At 40.0% G+C, this 16,635-nt stretch overlaps 1 protein-coding gene across 2 annotated transcripts in view; it reads right to left on the bottom strand.

Annotated features, from left to right (window-relative positions):
- RIF1 (replication timing regulatory factor 1) overlaps positions 1-16,635 on the bottom strand; it is a 30,656-nt gene that overhangs the window by 7,403 nt on the left and 6,618 nt on the right. For both annotated transcript variants that reach the window (XM_051810149.1, XM_051810150.1), the window contains exons 6-28: positions 16,092-16,281; positions 15,502-15,594; positions 15,264-15,402; positions 13,921-14,072; positions 13,041-13,161; positions 11,874-12,047; positions 11,551-11,661; positions 11,237-11,299; positions 10,406-10,506; positions 10,092-10,178; positions 9,080-9,153; positions 8,783-8,963; positions 7,607-7,714; positions 7,215-7,364; positions 5,805-5,904; positions 4,314-4,578; positions 3,129-3,171; positions 2,626-2,828; positions 2,376-2,475; positions 1,915-2,058; positions 1,336-1,478; positions 540-629; positions 402-456 (exon numbers count right to left, since the gene is read on the bottom strand). In XM_051810149.1, coding sequence (XP_051666109.1) covers positions 402-456; positions 540-629; positions 1,336-1,478; positions 1,915-2,058; positions 2,376-2,475; positions 2,626-2,828; positions 3,129-3,171; positions 4,314-4,578; positions 5,805-5,904; positions 7,215-7,364; positions 7,607-7,714; positions 8,783-8,963; positions 9,080-9,153; positions 10,092-10,178; positions 10,406-10,506; positions 11,237-11,299; positions 11,551-11,661; positions 11,874-12,047; positions 13,041-13,161; positions 13,921-14,072; positions 15,264-15,402; positions 15,502-15,594; positions 16,092-16,281 — 2,887 coding nt within the window. The remainder of the gene's footprint in view (positions 1-401; positions 457-539; positions 630-1,335; positions 1,479-1,914; positions 2,059-2,375; positions 2,476-2,625; positions 2,829-3,128; positions 3,172-4,313; positions 4,579-5,804; positions 5,905-7,214; positions 7,365-7,606; positions 7,715-8,782; positions 8,964-9,079; positions 9,154-10,091; positions 10,179-10,405; positions 10,507-11,236; positions 11,300-11,550; positions 11,662-11,873; positions 12,048-13,040; positions 13,162-13,920; positions 14,073-15,263; positions 15,403-15,501; positions 15,595-16,091; positions 16,282-16,635) is intronic.

The raw sequence follows: 16,635 nt of genomic DNA, 5'->3' as shown, positions 1-16,635 counted from the left end.
CAAACTTACAGCTAAAGCAGTAAGTTTTTCTTAAAAGCCTGCTGTATTTTATCCAGTTATCAAACCAGTTGTTTAGCCAAAAGGAATTTAGGATTTACAACCTTTACCCCAGTAAAATATTACTGACAGCACATGCACATGACTGACCATAAATATAAATCCCTGTAATATCTGGAGCCATGTAACAAAGTTCAAATACAGCCACACTAGAACTACTGATACAAATCCTCCCATTTTGAAATCCAAATGCCCAATAAATGATATAAAGCAGAACACAGCAAAACCACTGCAATGGTGTTAAATTCCCACCTGGTGATGAGAAGGGAACACAAACCACAAAAGCTCTCATGCTATGGTTGTAACTCTGATATTTTAATCACCAGTAGACAATGAGGAATTACCTGAGGCTTGCTTTCAGTATCTTCTTTGGCATTTTCTATTAAAGGTGATACTTCCCTAAAACAGAAGTTACTTAAATTAGAGTTGCTGCAAAAAAAAGGGGGACACCTTTAATGGGCTTAGTGGTCACTTTTACTTACAAAGAATCCTCCTGGCTTTGAGTATCCTGAGAAAATAAGGTGGTGTCTTGTGATGCATCCAAATTGTTGTACATGGCAGGAATGTCAACCCTGAAACAAAACCAGCAATGGGAAGTCAGACCCTTCTTTGGAATTTATCATCTCTTTATTTCAAGGCCACTATTTTCAGTTGCATTAAATAATTTTTGGAGAATAAAAGCTGGGATTGGGATCCCACTCTGCAAAGAATTCCCCAGCACTTGCTGACTGCACAACTCAGCCCTGCCCCTTTGGGTGACACAAGTTCTGCTTACACTTGTTTTTGCTGCCCAAGCACAGAAAACACTCCAGTATTAATTTCTCTCATTAAAAAGAGAGGTAATTCTAAAGATTCCTCTGCAGTTAAGGTGAGTCCTGGAAACATCCTAATTTCTGACATGCTGCTGACACAAGACTTCCCTTCAGATTCAGAGGTCCTTCCCTCAGATTGGGTAAAACAACCCATTCACTTCCACTATTCAAGAAAAATGATACCTTCTATTTCACTTCATGAAGTAAAAATGTAAACTCCAAATTATCCAACTCCAAACAGACTACAGAGAGTGTATTTAATCAAAATAGGCAATGCAGTTCTGAGAGTAATTTGGTTGCTTTAAAACAGCAAAGCAAGGAACTTTTTAGGTTTAAACTTTATAACCTGTATGGAAGGTCAAGACTCAAATCCGTGTAGTAATCTGAGATATAGGAATTGAAGTTAATTAAATGTGAGATACTCAATGTAATGACATTTCACATTAAAACAGAATAAATGACAGACCTCTTTGACCTCAGCACTTCTTTCTGATGTTCTGTCAATACTCTTGCTTTTGTTTCTGGAGGAATAAACACAAAATCAACTGATTTCTCCTCTTCCAGAAGTATCTCACTTGGAGTCTTCGAAGATGCAAATTCTAGTTTTAACTGCAGAAAGGGAAAAAACCCCAAATGCTAGGTTAGAAAAAGGAACTGAAGATAAGGAGTTCCTTAGGAACACAACAGCCTTCCCTCCCTGTGACAGATCTGTGTACACAGCACAGTCCCACCAAACCCAACATCCACCTCCAGACCTGGATCTGTCAAATTTACAACCAGAGCGAGGTGAGTTTTGTGGGGCTGCCACTCCTCCCACCCACCACACCCTCCTTAGATCTCAAAAATCTATAAACTCAGCAGAGAATTCTAGCAAGAAAATTAAATTAGAGCGTGCTGGACAGCTTAAGTTTGAAGGAAAAAATATTCCAGGGCCACAAAACTCATTGTTTTACTATTTTTCCCTGAGGATTTGCAGCAGCAGAGTGGATGTTCTGGTGCAGAATGGGATGTGTGATTCCCTCACCCCTCTCTGGGAACACTTTACCTTTGCAGGTGTTACTTGCACGTTACTGGACTTGTCTTTTCCATCGTTTTTCTGGTCACTCATCTGCGCCAATATAGAATCTCGTTTCTGACCCAGCTTCACTTCCATTCCACTGATCTTTGCATCCAGCTGGGAATTTTCCATCTATTCCAATAAAAATACACTGCATGAAGAAGCTCCAAGCTCACAAACCCACCCTGAGATGTATTAATTTCTACAGCTAAACTGTCCCATGTTCCCCTTTCCCTCTAAATTACATAGAGGGCAACTTAAATTAATCATTCAAAGAAGCTTTAAAAGGCATAAAATGTTTAGAACCAGCTCAACCTTTTGGCAGTGCTCACCCAGCATAGTTTATCATTCCAAACACAAAGCCAGAGCAGGTCAATCATAGTAAAAACCACAAGTGACCTCCTGAAGGATTCCCAGGAAGCCCCTCCCGGGCTCAACAAGTTATTTACCGTGTCAGAGAAGGGCCCACTGCATTCTTCACCCATCTCAATGCTTTCAAAGCCAGGCAGCAGGAGAGGAACTTTCTTTTTGGCTTGGCTTAACACAGATCTGCTCAACAAAAAAAAAAAAAGCATTTTAAACTTCAGGAGGAGGAGAAGAGGGGCACAGCAAGAGCAGCAGATCCCCCAGAAACCAGGACCATTTGTACATAACCCGAGATCTCTTCCTTTAAAGATACAAACATGAAAAATATCTTACTTTAACTCCTCAGGGTATGTGAGTGAGGCAGTCTTGGCAAAGGTGGAATTCCAGAACTGGGCACACTGGTTCCTGAGCTGTTTGCTCCTGTGCTGGAACCCTGCACAGAGCAGTGGGGAGAGCTGCTCCAGCATCTCGCTGTCGTAGGAGCCCGTGCAGTGGGACTGCAGGCACTGCAGAATCTCTGCCAGCAGCTTCTCAAGCTGAGGGAGAGAAGAAACAAGAGAGTTTTTACTTAAACTTTGAAATAGTATGTGTAATATTTGAATTAAACCCCTATTGAAAACATTATTATCCCATATAACTCTACAGCCTGAATAAATAACTTTAAACATCACACCACACAAAGAGTCTAATAGCTTAGAGCTCCTCCCCTCAGCAATAAACACATCATTTAAATATTTAAATCCCCACCTTTAATACATTTTTAATTTGTTTTTTTAACACAGGATGAATGGCAAAGCTCTGGTGTCCCACATTTCCCCCAACCCCAGCAAATTTACCTTGTTGTTAAGATTACTGTAGACTTTGGGTACCTCAGGGAGCCTGCCAAAACAAACAGAAAAATTATATTTTGCTGCCTCATTTACCCCAAGCATAAAAATGTAACATATAATACCTTCAAGCTTTGCACAGTAGTTTTAGTGTCTAGTATAGTGTATATATAGTTTGGTATAGGATATAAAACCTGATGGAATCATGTTGGAAAATGAGCCTCCTGCTGGGTGATTAAACCATTTCTAATGTAGTTTGAAGTCAGATTCTCCTTTAACCCCCACTCATATGCTGAATTTCAGAGGAATTAATGGAAAAGTCAGTGGTAATTAGTACAAACTTAAGCTTAAAGCTTTTCTTATGAAGTACTTCTAACTGCCTGCTCTGTGCTTCTCTTCACCCTCTCCCCAAACACATTTCCCAGGCCCCAGAAATACCTGCATTAAAAAGCTGAAACACCCCCTAAACTAAGCAATTCCATGTAAGTAAAGCCCTAGAATTAGCCAGAAAAATAAGAGGAAACTGCCATTTAGTAGCTTATTTTAGAACCCTGGGTCCTCCAAGCTGAAGAGGTTCCCAAGCTTGTATTTGCTTGCACATGTCTTGCTTCAAAAACAGATCCAACTTCTCTTTTTTATCTGAATAAATATAAGACAGACAATGCTCAAAGGCTAATGAGATGGGAGATGGAGAGAGGTGGAGTCCAACTCATCCTTACACAGGAACAAGTGGATTCTTTCCCCTGGGATGGGGATTTCTGATGAGTCTTAGGTGAATTTTAGGCAGCCCTGCTCCAAGTTCCAGTAAAATCTATGACAATTAAATTAGAATAAAGCAGCAAAGCTACATAAAGAAAAAAAACACAAAGAAAGTTTTTCCCAGTACTTCCTTCTGCTGGAAAACTTCCAGGACCTGAGTGTGCAGCCCATTGTAATTTAATTCCTGTAAAATTTTATGCAGTTTCTGCCCACTAGAAAATAAATTGTAATTAATAAATATCTTTTCTACACTGAAAATAAACAGGAGGTGGAAAGCAAACACTTCATTCATGCAGAGATGCCAACACTTCAAGTCTAAAGAAGCTTTTTGGAAGTGCTGAGAACCCCTGAGCTCCACTCTGACCTGCTCCAAGAGCACACGACATTGCCCCAGTAAAATGAACCCAGTTTCCCAACCATTCCTAAAATACTCACTTGGTTTTTTCATAAAACACTGCCAGGGGCTTGGAAAAAATGGCAAACATGGTGCCCATCACTGAGGGCAGCGAAATGTGGCTGATGATGTTGTGAAGAGCAGCAAGGACTGAAGGACCCACAGAGATCAGTGTTTCTGAGCAGGTTTCTTGGGAGCTGAACACGTGGAAGGAGTCCAGTAACATCACCAGGAGCTTAAAGAGAGAGGCAAGTTTGCCCAGGGGCTCCTTTTTCTTCTTAGACCAATCTGAAGGTGTCTGTGGAGCTAAAATTACAAAATAAAAAGTTAATTTTCCTTAACCAACGTGCCCTACAGCAAAACACATCTGAGCATTCAGTCTGTGTGAGAAGCAGAACTTTGATGCCCAAACTGTATCCACAAACAGTTTAAAACCAGACCTGACAGAATAAATACATTTTTAATTTTATCATATCTCCTATTCCTCTTATTTATGATTGGCTTTTGAGACTTTATTATTTGAAAATAGGCAACCACCACTCTACAGATACCAGTGGATACACATAAATTTTGGGAGGAGGAGGGGAGGGCGAATATAAATTTATATTAACTATTTATTTATGATATAATTATACACACACACACATATATATTCATAATAATAATTTCTTTATAAGTGAAGTTTAATTCATGTTTTATCTCATCAACAGTTCCAATCAAAGCATTCCATTCCCTCAGCAGTCCAACACAGCATCTCAACTGCTTTAACAAATTCCTGTGGGGCAGAGAGATTAGAAATGCTTCAATTTTATAGTGAATTGTGTTATTTTGTGAATTATCTCTTCAGTTTTTCAGAGAATTTCACGGAGTATTTCACAGAATATTGTGAGTTGGAAGGGACCCACAAAGATCATGAAGTCCAACTCTTTAAGTTCAGTAGTTTTAAGTGGGAGTAGGAAATAAAGAGTATTTTACACACAGTGACCCTTTGTCTTCTTAAACCTACTCCCAGCTATTTCATACAAAGCAGGCTCAGGAGCAGAAGCAAAGTGTTGTTAACAATTTACCCTTGGTTTTCAGCAGGAATTGTAACATCAGACTCTGGGTTATGGCCCAGCATTGCTGCCTCAGAGCAGAGCTGAGCAAAGCAAAAGCAGATCTCACAAGCAAAAATGAAATTACAGCCAAAATACCATTTTAGAACCCAGCAGTGTTTAACAGTGAAAAAAAAAGAGTGAAGGGGCCTCAATATATATTTATATAATGTATTTATACCAATCTCAGCTGTATTTTGCCAGGCTGTGCAGGAACTGCTCAACAAATAGCAAAGGTCTGAGACTCAAACAGGCTGATTGGATGATAATTTTAATTCCTTTTATGACTTTTGGCAATCCCTTCAGAGGTGAGACAGCACATGCAGCACATTCACACCACTGATATCCTACAGTTGTCACTTCTGCACCCACAACAACACTAATTTTTACCCAACTCTGAGCCACACAGAACCCCCCAATATTCAAGCATTTCCTTACATCTGGTTTTTGGCTGGTATTTGGTACCATATGGAGCAAAGTTGATGCAGTCAACCATGACTGAGACAACATGGGTGAGACCTTCCATCATGGAAAACATCTGAGGAGCAACAGAAACCATCAGGAACAGGAATCACCACGAGAGAAACAGTGACAGTAAAACACACTTTGGTCATTCAGGACAGAAATGCAACAGCTTTTAATTTAAAGGTGGTGCAACTGCACTATCAGACTCAGATAAAATTACATTTTAAATACATTTATACATGATGATGAGTCTTCCCATTCTATACAAGTAAGACATAAGCAAATGCACTGTCTAAACAGCAAAGCAGCCCTAAGAAGATTTAAGATGGATCAAAAGAATTAAGGTTCAAGGTTTTTTTCCCTCCCAGTCCACCAAAAAATCTTCTACATAAAGCCAAACCTGCTTTACAAGGAACACTGATATTCTAGACTAATATAAAGTTTCAATATAACTTGCACAGTGAACTTTTAAATTGGTTAAGTTTGGCTTGTTTATTAATTATTGATTTTTGGCATTGATGTTTATCATGAGGATATGGCAGCAACCAAGGTAAGTTACAATGATGCAAACCTCTAAATCACAGGTTTGCAAATTCCAGTGTTTTTCTTGGGTTTTTTTCACAATATTTTTTTAGAAGAGTGAACTTTAGGCACAAAGGGGTTTATCTTCCAAAGCTGATGTTCACATCCAGACACTCCACCTCCCCTCACGGTGGGGGTTTCTTCTTCCAAAAGCTTTCTCTTTTATAAAGCTTTACAAGTAAAGTCTTCACATTTTACTTGACAAGGGTGATGCCACCAGAAATTAACAGCAGCAAGTTCAATCCTCCCTCCCTCCTATTTAAAATGCCTAGGTTTTGTGGTACTTGTCAATTGAAGTTACTTGACATACATTTATTTCAACTGGATAAATCCCATTTACCACCATGATAACACTCACCAAACCATTACCACTTAATTAGTTAGGAGACAAATTTAAAGACTGCTCAACTGCTATTTTAAGATTTAATAATAAATAAATAAATTGATTAATAAATTAAAAAATAAATTAATAAATTTATTTCAACTGGATAAATCCCATTTACCACCACACTGACACTAAACTGTTATCACTTAATTAGTTAGGAGAAAAATATAAGAGACTACTTAACTGTTTTTTAAGATTTACTAATAAATAAATTAATAAATATTAGTATTTAATATTTATAGTTATTTTTACTCCCTTCAATCCATGTCTTTATCACCTCCAACTCTTTTCTTACAGCTTTAAGTCTCACCCAAACCGAAGCACAAATCAGGAGTTTACACCGGGTTCTTACACCTAATTTCAAATACACCTGCTGGAGTACTTTATAGAGTGCAGTATCACAGGTTTATACTCACTACTGGAGTTTCACCTTCTAGCCCAGCTATAATTTTGGCACACAGCTCCTCACAGCACACGTTCTCCTCGGCTGTTGCCACCAGGGCAGCGCAGCGGGCGAAGGCTCGGTACAGCTCCGACCACGAGCGCAGCAGGGACTTCATGGTTGGCTTGAACACAGAGAGAAAGCTCATCAACATCGAGGGCTGTGCACAGGGGTGAAAGTTTTCTTCTTCTCTCAAACCTGTGTGGCTCTTGAGGGTTTTCAAGTTTAAATGTTGGAGTTTAAACCCGACCCTGAGCAGCGGTGCGATGTCGACACGTATTGGTAGCAAATTCCCCCCCCGAGATTACCAGGCAGTTTTTACAAACCCCATGTTGGTTTTAATTAATATTATGTATTCAGTGTTACCTGGGGAAAGCCCTGGGTGGGGAAGATGTGTGACACTGGCAGCAGCAATGCACTGTACACAGCACTGAAGTTGTGCTCCAGGGCATCCCCCTGATTCACTTCATTGGTCTGCAACGACAAAGAAGTTTTCTGATTATTGGAGTTGCAAAACTGAGGTGACAAATAAGGCTGTTCCTGGTTCACTGACTCGTACATGAGATCTGTGCAAGCTCAACTGCCAGTGGCAGTTTGAAATTAGCTGTTCTGCTCTTGAAAGAGTTCAGGTTGCTACTAGAAAAGGGATAAAAAGCACTGTTTGTAATTCCAGGAATAAAAACAATCTATTAGAAAATGTCTTGGGTGTTTTTCACTTAGTTCAGTTGCAGTAAGTGATGACAACAACCTACTTAGAGTCATGGTTTGGGTGGGAAGGGACATTAAAGTCCATCCAATCCCACCCCCTGCCATGGGCAGGGACACCTTCCACCAGCCCAGGTTGCTCCAAGCCCCGTCCAACCTGGCCCTGGACACTCCCAGGGATCCAGGGGCAGCCACAGCTTCTCTGGGCAACCTGGGCCAGGGTGTTCCCACCCTCACAGCCAGGAATTTCTCCTTAATCTCTAATCTATCCCTATCCTCTGGGGATAGGATGTCCCCCAGGGGACATTCCCTGTGTCCTGTCACTACATTCCCTTGTAAATAGCCAGAGCACCTAAAATTTTGTTCACAAATTCTAAGATTTTTAGGTCCAACAACTACATGAGGATTAATTAATTCAACAACTCCTACATTACAATCAATGCATTTCTAGTAAGAACCTGAAAAACCCCTTAAATGTGACAGTTTATATGGCTTCCATTAGGGCTTCCACTCAACAAGTCTAACATCAGTAAGAAATTCTGGTCTAATCACATCCTCAACATCCCAACTTGGGATTTATTACATTTCTCACATCAAACAAACAAGCCTCAGCTCCTGGAGGGCAAGTTTCCATGCTTTGGGACAGCAAGACTATGCCAAGGAATCAAGGCTTGGAGTACATCCATGAGTGTGTTTATAAACTTAAGAAAAGGAGAAAAGCCTTCCCAACCATCCTGAACATTGCACTTAAGAATGATCATCATTGTAAAACCCACTCTGGATCAACACCAGGTTTCCCTGTGGGGTTTTGGGGGAGAGAACCCAAAGCCACTGTACCTGATTAATCCATTCTGTCAGAGGATTAACGACAATGCTCCACATTCTCCAAAGGTGCTCCTTGTTTTCCACCTGCTTTGAGCTCTGGTTGATGACACAGATCACAGACTCACTGAAAGCCAGGGGAGATGTGGGCCCAGACAGGACATAACCCACAAGTGTTTCCAGAATCACAAAGAATCTGGGGAAGGAAGTTCAACAGGTCTTTTTTTTTCAGATATTTTTTCAGGAAAAAAACCAACCCCTTCTGTGAAGGCTTCTAAGGGAAGTTTGATATAACCAAGCACCAGCACATACCTCTCATCTGTTACACAGCATTCCAAGAGGTTGTTATGGAAAGGCAGCTGGATTAAGAACAAAGCTGGTGTTCCCTTGGAAGAGAAATTTAAGAGGTCAAAACAACACAGCCATTGATCAAATGAAATGGCTGCCCCACATCTCTACCTATATATTATATTTAAGGTAGAAATTTACAATTATTAAAAGTTGTCTGAAATTGTCAATTCTAACAATTCAAAATAAAAATGAAAGCTGGAAATCTGAGCTGCTGCCAGATCCTGGGATTCACTTAGTTCAAGGTTGCAGCAAGAGATCTTTGGGACAACTTCTGCTAAAATCTGACACAAGCATCTCAAGTTGGATCATGTCAGAGAATTAACAAAATGCATTTCACTTCAACCACCCTAATAAAGTTCTGACTCTTGTACTCAAGTCAGAAAATGCAAATAAAGCACTTGTGGTAAAGAACTGGGAGGAATTTGGGGAGCTGAGCTCTTAAGCCAGTTCTAGCAGACAAAGCTTTATCCTACTCAGGTGAGTTCAGCATTTGCTTACCCTTGTTATACTTAGGACTGCTCTCAGATATTTGTCTGCTTTTCAAAGCTTCCAAATCAATTCCATGCCTGGTTAATAAAGTAAATGTTGGGCTAAAAACCTCTATTGCCACTGCTGCAAAATAAAAAGTTGCCTTCTCTCTACTGGTGGATGTAGAAAACCTGATGGTCATCCAGTTTTAAAAGTCTTTAAATACCTTTCAACTATTCAGTCTCCTTGCAAAGTACCTAAAATCTGTATTTCAAACCATGACCTGAACCTGAAAAATCCTTTTCCCATCATTACTTCCAGTACCTATGCATTCTTATCTATAGACTGTTAAATTACTCCTCAGAAGTGAGGGCTGGAAACAAAGTCTGCATTCTGGAACTTTGAATAATATGGTTTCCTGAAAGATCTGGGTCTCATAAAGTACAGCTATGACTTCCTAATACCTTTAAGCATAAATAAAGCTCTGGAATAAAGTCAGACTTACATTTAAAAGATCCATATCAGCAACTTGATAAGCTGGTGATCCCAATACTTTTGGAGGCAACTCCTTAACAGTAATATCAATGAGGGACTAAGCAGGGGAAAAGAAAGAAATACACGTAAATGTATTTTTCTGAGGGTTCAAATATTTTAAGTAACACCACAAATAAAAGCAAAATTGAAGAAATTGGTTCCCTCTAGCAAAAAGAACAAAAAAAGTCCCTCAGTCTTTTGAAGTAGAAGGTTCTGGCAGGAGAACCATGGACCCAAATGTGCTGATAAATCTGAAAAACACTGTTAAAGCAAAGAAATCCTTACCAGTACTTTCTGCACAGGAAGAGAGCTTGATCTCACAATGTTTTTCAAGGCCTGGAGCAACATAGTGAGGATTTCTGACCCTTGCTTTTCTTTCTTATTTCCTGGAATAAAGAATATTTACAGTTAAAGCAGAACCAAGTCACTCTGACCATCAATAAAACTTTCTATTTAGGTACTACAAGACCAAAAAAAAAAATCTGTGTATATTTGTAAAAATATACCAAATGCTTAAGGGATTCAGAACCAAGTCCCTGCTCTGAACAACATTGTAACTGAAACTCCAAGGTTTAAATAAAAACCCTCCAGTTTTATTAGTAAATGGAAACCTTTGTATCATTAACAACCTTATCTCTGATATACTAAAAGAAGTTGTGGAACTTTGCATTCATCCAAGGAATGCTCTTCATTTCTCTCACCCATTTCAGTTAAATCTTTCAATTTAAAAGGTTTCATTATTAAGAATATTCTGGACTTTCAAAGCCTTTACAGCATTATGGATACTTTCTACAGAGGAAATAATTTTATACATCTGTAAAGACATCATAATTTACTCTGAAACAATTTAATTACAGAAAAAGGCAGCCATAGTCACATACCCAAGATTTCACACTGATTTGAGTAATATGAATGTCTCCATTTCTACAAAGACTTAAAGGGGGGTTATTTTTTAAATTTTTTTTTAAACTGCTTTAAAAAAACTCCAATTACTGATGAAGATTAAACCTAAACTTCACCAGCAGGGAAGCAACAACTTATGGTCTAGTTTTAAAACCTCCATACAACCTTTAACTGGTCAGCAATGACAGACTGAAAAACCATGACACTTCTTACCTGATTCAATTGCTGTTTTTACATATCCATTTATGTCCTTCCATATAACATTCAGCATACAATCTACAAGGCAGTAAAATGTTTTTATTCAGTGGGCAATAAAAAATAAAAACATGAAATAAAATTGCAGGTAAAGTAACAAATTGTGTTCAAAGATAGACTTTGATTTAAGCTAAAAATTATCCAAGTTTTCAAAGTCAGGCCAGTTCTCTTTAATGTAACATCAGGATATTGCACAAAGTGCTTATTTCTTATGTTTCCCTCTCCCAGTTGATTTCCCAGAAAATAATGAAATTCCATCATTAAATTCTTACCAGGAACCTCTTTTCCAATTGCAATAAAGCCATCCTGCACTGCATTGATGAGTGTGCTGGCATGCTTACAAAAAAAAGAAGGGCTGCTGATCAGTGGGGACTGGAGAGGCTCTAGAACAAAAAATATGATCCATAAAGCTGTTGTTTTGCAGTTTACTGGTAAGATAAGCCTTAAAAATAAGCATTTAACAAAACATCTTAAAGATGACAGCTAATAGTTTTAACTGTTTACAGCGTTTCATTTCAACAGACATCTTTAAATCAAATAAAACTGGTAATGAGATTATGCAAAAATACTTAAGAAATATATAAAATTCACGTACCTAAACTGAGTACAAGTTTGTTTTGCTTAGCAAAATCTAAAACTCCTGGTCCCATCAGGAAGTGCAGCAGCATTTCAATGCCCAGGAGCTGGATGGAAGAAAACACCACCCCTCCTGCTGGGCTGGAATTCAGGTTTATCCTCGGGGTGGCTGGACTCACCAATGGGTAAGGACCTAAAAGAGGGGAGAGAAGTCACATTGTCTCACATTCCAAGAGAAAGGAAAGATCCAACAGACCAAAATCTCATAGGAAAAGAACTAACTGTTGCATAGGGTTGGCTGAAAGGGACTTCTAAAAGCCAGACACTCCTAAGGGGGGGTTAACAAAAGCATTTTGCCCAACCTCAGTTGTGATCTCACCAAGATGAACTTTTTTAAGGAGGGAACACAGGAAACTCTCCAAATCCAGGACACCTCCACAACATACCTGAGCCTCCTAATTACAGCAGAGTGACACAAGCTGGGAATGCCACGTTTCCACAAAGAGAAGGAAAAGAGGCACTTCCTTATCTCAGATAGTTGGATGTAAAGCTCAAGGAGGTGTGGTTTCACATTAGTACCAAAGCTATTGATGCATCATGATCACTGGGCAGAATTAGATGGGATATTGGGAAGGAATTGCTGGCTGGGAGGGTGGGGAGGCCCTGGCCCAGGTTGCCCAGAGAAGCTGTGGCTGCCCCTGGATCCCTGGAAGTGTCCAAGGCCAGGTTGGATGGGGCTTGGAGCAACCTGGGCTGGTGGAAGGTGTCCCTGCCCATGGCAGGGGTGGGACTGGATGAGCTTTAAGGTCCCTTCCCACCCAAACCATTCCATGATTCTACAGTATTCAAGCAAAAACTAAAAAATGCTACAGAAAATAAAAGGGCACAAATAAATAGCACATATATAAATACATGAAAAGTTAAGTTTCAAACCAGAGCTCCCTTGTAAGAGAGAACACATTCAGGACACTAAAACTGGTCCTGGCAATATAGAGCACAATTTTTTAAACTTTAAATGTTGACTGGAACAGCCTCATTTTCCCCAGTGTGAACCACCACCTCTGAGCTCTGCAGAAAAGTTCCTGGTTTCAATAATCCATTGTAAATGAAAGAGCATGAAGATGTTAAAGAGAGCAGGTGATTCTGCACCCAGAGTTTAGCTGGGAACAGGTTGCTCCTCCAGTACCTGGTTTCTGCCCAGGGGTGGCTGAGCCCAAGCTCTGGTTGGCTGGAAGGCGTGAGGGGGTTCCTGGGAATGCAGCAGCAGGATCCAGACTCAGAGTGCTTTGGATTAAGGGGACACAGACCTGCAAAGAGATCACACCTCCGTGAAAATGGCTATAACTCACACAAGCCATAAACCACACATCTCAAACATCACATAGAGCTGCTGTTCACAGCATTGGTGTTTCAGAGTTTCTGGGTACTTTTAATATTAAGATGTATAACGATAAATTAATCAGGAATGCCTAAATTAAACAAAAAGTCCTGGTAGATATGATACAGCTGGATCATTCTAAGGTACATTTTTCCCCCCTCTTTACTCCCATCCTGAAGTTTAACTTAATGAAATTCAGGTGTTGAATGGAAACATTATGATCATTGCAGTTACAATGTGACCAGTAATGAAACACCAGCATCATTTTTCCCCTCCATCTTCCTAAATATTTGATGGTCTTTTCATTAAGTTTTCCTATGGCAAACTTTCCAAAGCACACCCTTTCTTGGTGAAAGGGCAAAACAACCCTTAAATGACGTGCTTATGCTGCCTGTTGTGCAGTCACTGGACATTTCCAGAGATGCTCCCAGGACTTTCAGACAGGCCCCCAAATCTTTTGGAACTTGAGGTTCCAAGGGCACATTTAATCCCAAGTATTTCTGCTGTACTACACAGAAGACACACAGAGAGCACAGAAATGTGGAGTCAAGTTTGGTTCCTTAAGGCAGTTCTATTCCATAAGATAAAACCAGATAAGCTAAAAATCAATCAAATAACCTAGAGGAGGAGGAAGCAGGCAGGAATATGTTAGAGTAACTCAGCCCAGGACTGTCCCCAGCTGTGTTACCTGTTCAAAGTTTGAAGGCAGGTGAGTTCCCAACCTCATGAGTAAATACCACCAGACCTCCAGCTTGGTGAGTGCCAGAGCCTCTGTTCTCACATGGATCGAGCTCAGGGGCTGCATCAGTAATTTCAGCCTTTTAGCACTGCACAGGATATCTGGAAGACCAAAAAAAAGGCATATTTTAAGCAGTACAAATAATTAAACCACAGGGCAAGAAAAAAGAGGAAAATAATTAAACCAACAGGGGTTTTTAGCCTGAAGTTCAACAAGTGACAATTTGCAGAACTAAAATACATAGTAAATGCACCAAGCTTTCAGACTGTCTTTCTGCTCTAATTGTTGTCCAGAACAACTCTGGAAACACAAGTATTTCTTACCAATACTGAAGTGAAATCTAGTGAATTCCAACAAAACTAGAGGGAAATTTACCCTTGCACTCTTACTTGACATGGATGTGCATTGGCACAGGGTGAGAAGGAAGGATCTGAGGCTGCCAAGGATCATTTGCCACTGCAGGAGAAATGGCACAGTAGGTCTGGACAGACCTTTGCTCAGGCCTGTGCAAGTGTTTAAGGTAGAGGAAAAACTTCTGCCCAGCTCAGCAGCAGCAGAACCTGCCCCTCTGCAATCCACAGGAGCTGCTCCTGCAGCTGGAAATCCTGGCCAGCCACCCTGGGACACGAACAGCCAACACCAGCTGGGCCAGGGATTTTATCTTCCCATTAAATAGAACCTTTTAATTAAGTTATGTGAAATAATGATCAGAACAAATAATAAGAAACACAATAAAATGACAATTAAAGGTAAATTCAGCTAAGCTAAGGAATGTCCACAATTAGTTCTCTCTTCAGAACACAGAGAGAAACACAATCAAGATAAAAACCAAAATATTCTGTGCTTTGACACAGACTGGACTTACAACTTGCTCAGGTCTCAGTTATACCTTTAAAGCAACTTTTTAAACACCTCTACAATCCTGAAGCACTGTCCTTTTCCAGTTAATTCCCACAGTCCAAAATAAGATGTACAGAATGTTTTATTCTCTATTTCACTGCTGTTTGGATCAGTTAAAGCATTACAAAACAAATGTAATATTATTCTATTCCCATCAGTTCCAGCAGAAAAATTAAGATAGAACAAATGATCAAACTGTCCTTTTGCCTTAAAAATAAAACAAAACAAGAAAAAAAACTCAACAAAGAAACCCAACATCTTGAATTTTATTGATGTCTATCCCACTGTGTGTTTGTGTACACCACAGACACACCAGGTGTGAATATTCTATTCCCGTTAGGGGAAGTGACAGTAAGCAAAATAATTCAGGTTAATTTTTGTTTTAAATCTACCTGGGTTTAGAGCAAAATTATCTATGAGACTCTTCCATGCAATGAAGGCAATTTTCTTTACCACTGGGGAGCCACTCCGAAATCCAAGTTCCTCCAGCTGCAACAGGGAGTTGATGAAACTCCCACTACGATGGAGAGTCTGGGGATGAAAAAGGTCAAAATTGAGGTATTTTAATGCTGTCAAAAACTCTTTTTCCTGAAGATTCATGACTGTAGAACTCATTATTTTGCTGCTTACCTTCCCAAGCAGTTTGACAAACAGTGGCCACAACTTCAGCACGAAAGTCTCGTTTTTTGCAGAAAACAATTTCTGAAGCTCAGAAATCAACTTCTGCAGGCAGAAAGAAACAGCATTTCTACAAGAAATACAGTTTAAATACTCTAACAACCACATCCTCACACCCATTTTGAGTAGGAGGCTAAGCTAGACAATATGAGTCACTGCCACATCAACTTCTGAATGAATTTGGTGAGCAAATTTCCTTGCAGAGACAACAGAAGTTTAAATGGCATTTATGAGTTAATGCTGTTAAGACCGGTGCTTGAAGCATTTAAAAGCAGCAAGTTATTTCCCTGATCAATGATTATTTTCCTGATTAATGGTTCCTGTCCAGACACACTGTTATTTTTACACTGCTCCTGTATTTACACTGCTGGTACATTAATTTTTCCCATTAAAGCCACAGTCATCACGAAGTTGCTGTGAATGTTTTTGCTGCCGTTATCTAGACTGTAAATAAAATTAAACATAAAAGTGCAACCAACCAACCAACCCCCCCATGACTCCTGCTGCTGCCTGCAGACCAAACCCACGGCATTGCCACTCACTGTGGTCATGAGGTGCTCGGTGACAGCTGCCACCTCCTGCTGTTTCTGCAGGAGCAGTGGCATCCCCATCTCCAGGGCAGTGGCCCCTCGCAGCTGCACCTTGTGAGCAGAGTGGACAACCAGAGGGATGATCAGCTTGGCCCACCTCACAGCCTCCTCTCCCATCTGGGCTGGGGTTTGCTCCATCAGGCTGGATCCAGAGAACAAATACAGGGATTACAAATCTCCAACAGACCCTTCAGGGAACCAAATTATCTTTGTGATATCAATAAATGCTCTAATTCAATGTATGATTTATAGGAAACCATTCTAAACTTCTTAAAGATTTTTTCCAAGCAGCTCTGTTTGGACAGTTCATTTAAAACTGCAAAGCTCTGGTGTTAATTTAGATAAACCTCTCCAAAAGCACAACAGACTGACATCTGCAGTGTCCCTTCTGCTCTGTCACAGTGATGTGGGCAAAGGAGCTGAACAAGAGCCTGACAGGGACATTCCTTATCAATGCCCAAGTCTCAGGTTTGCACATGAACCATCCCTGGGTGTT

The sequence above is a fragment of the Manacus candei genome, unplaced genomic scaffold, assembly GCF_025592945.1.
Source record: "Manacus candei isolate 608988 ecotype Guabito, Panama unplaced genomic scaffold, ASM2559294v1 h1tg000077l, whole genome shotgun sequence".
In the NCBI taxonomy this organism is placed as follows: Eukaryota; Metazoa; Chordata; class Aves; order Passeriformes; family Pipridae; genus Manacus; species Manacus candei.
This window is presented reverse-complemented; position numbering and strand designations above follow the sequence as displayed.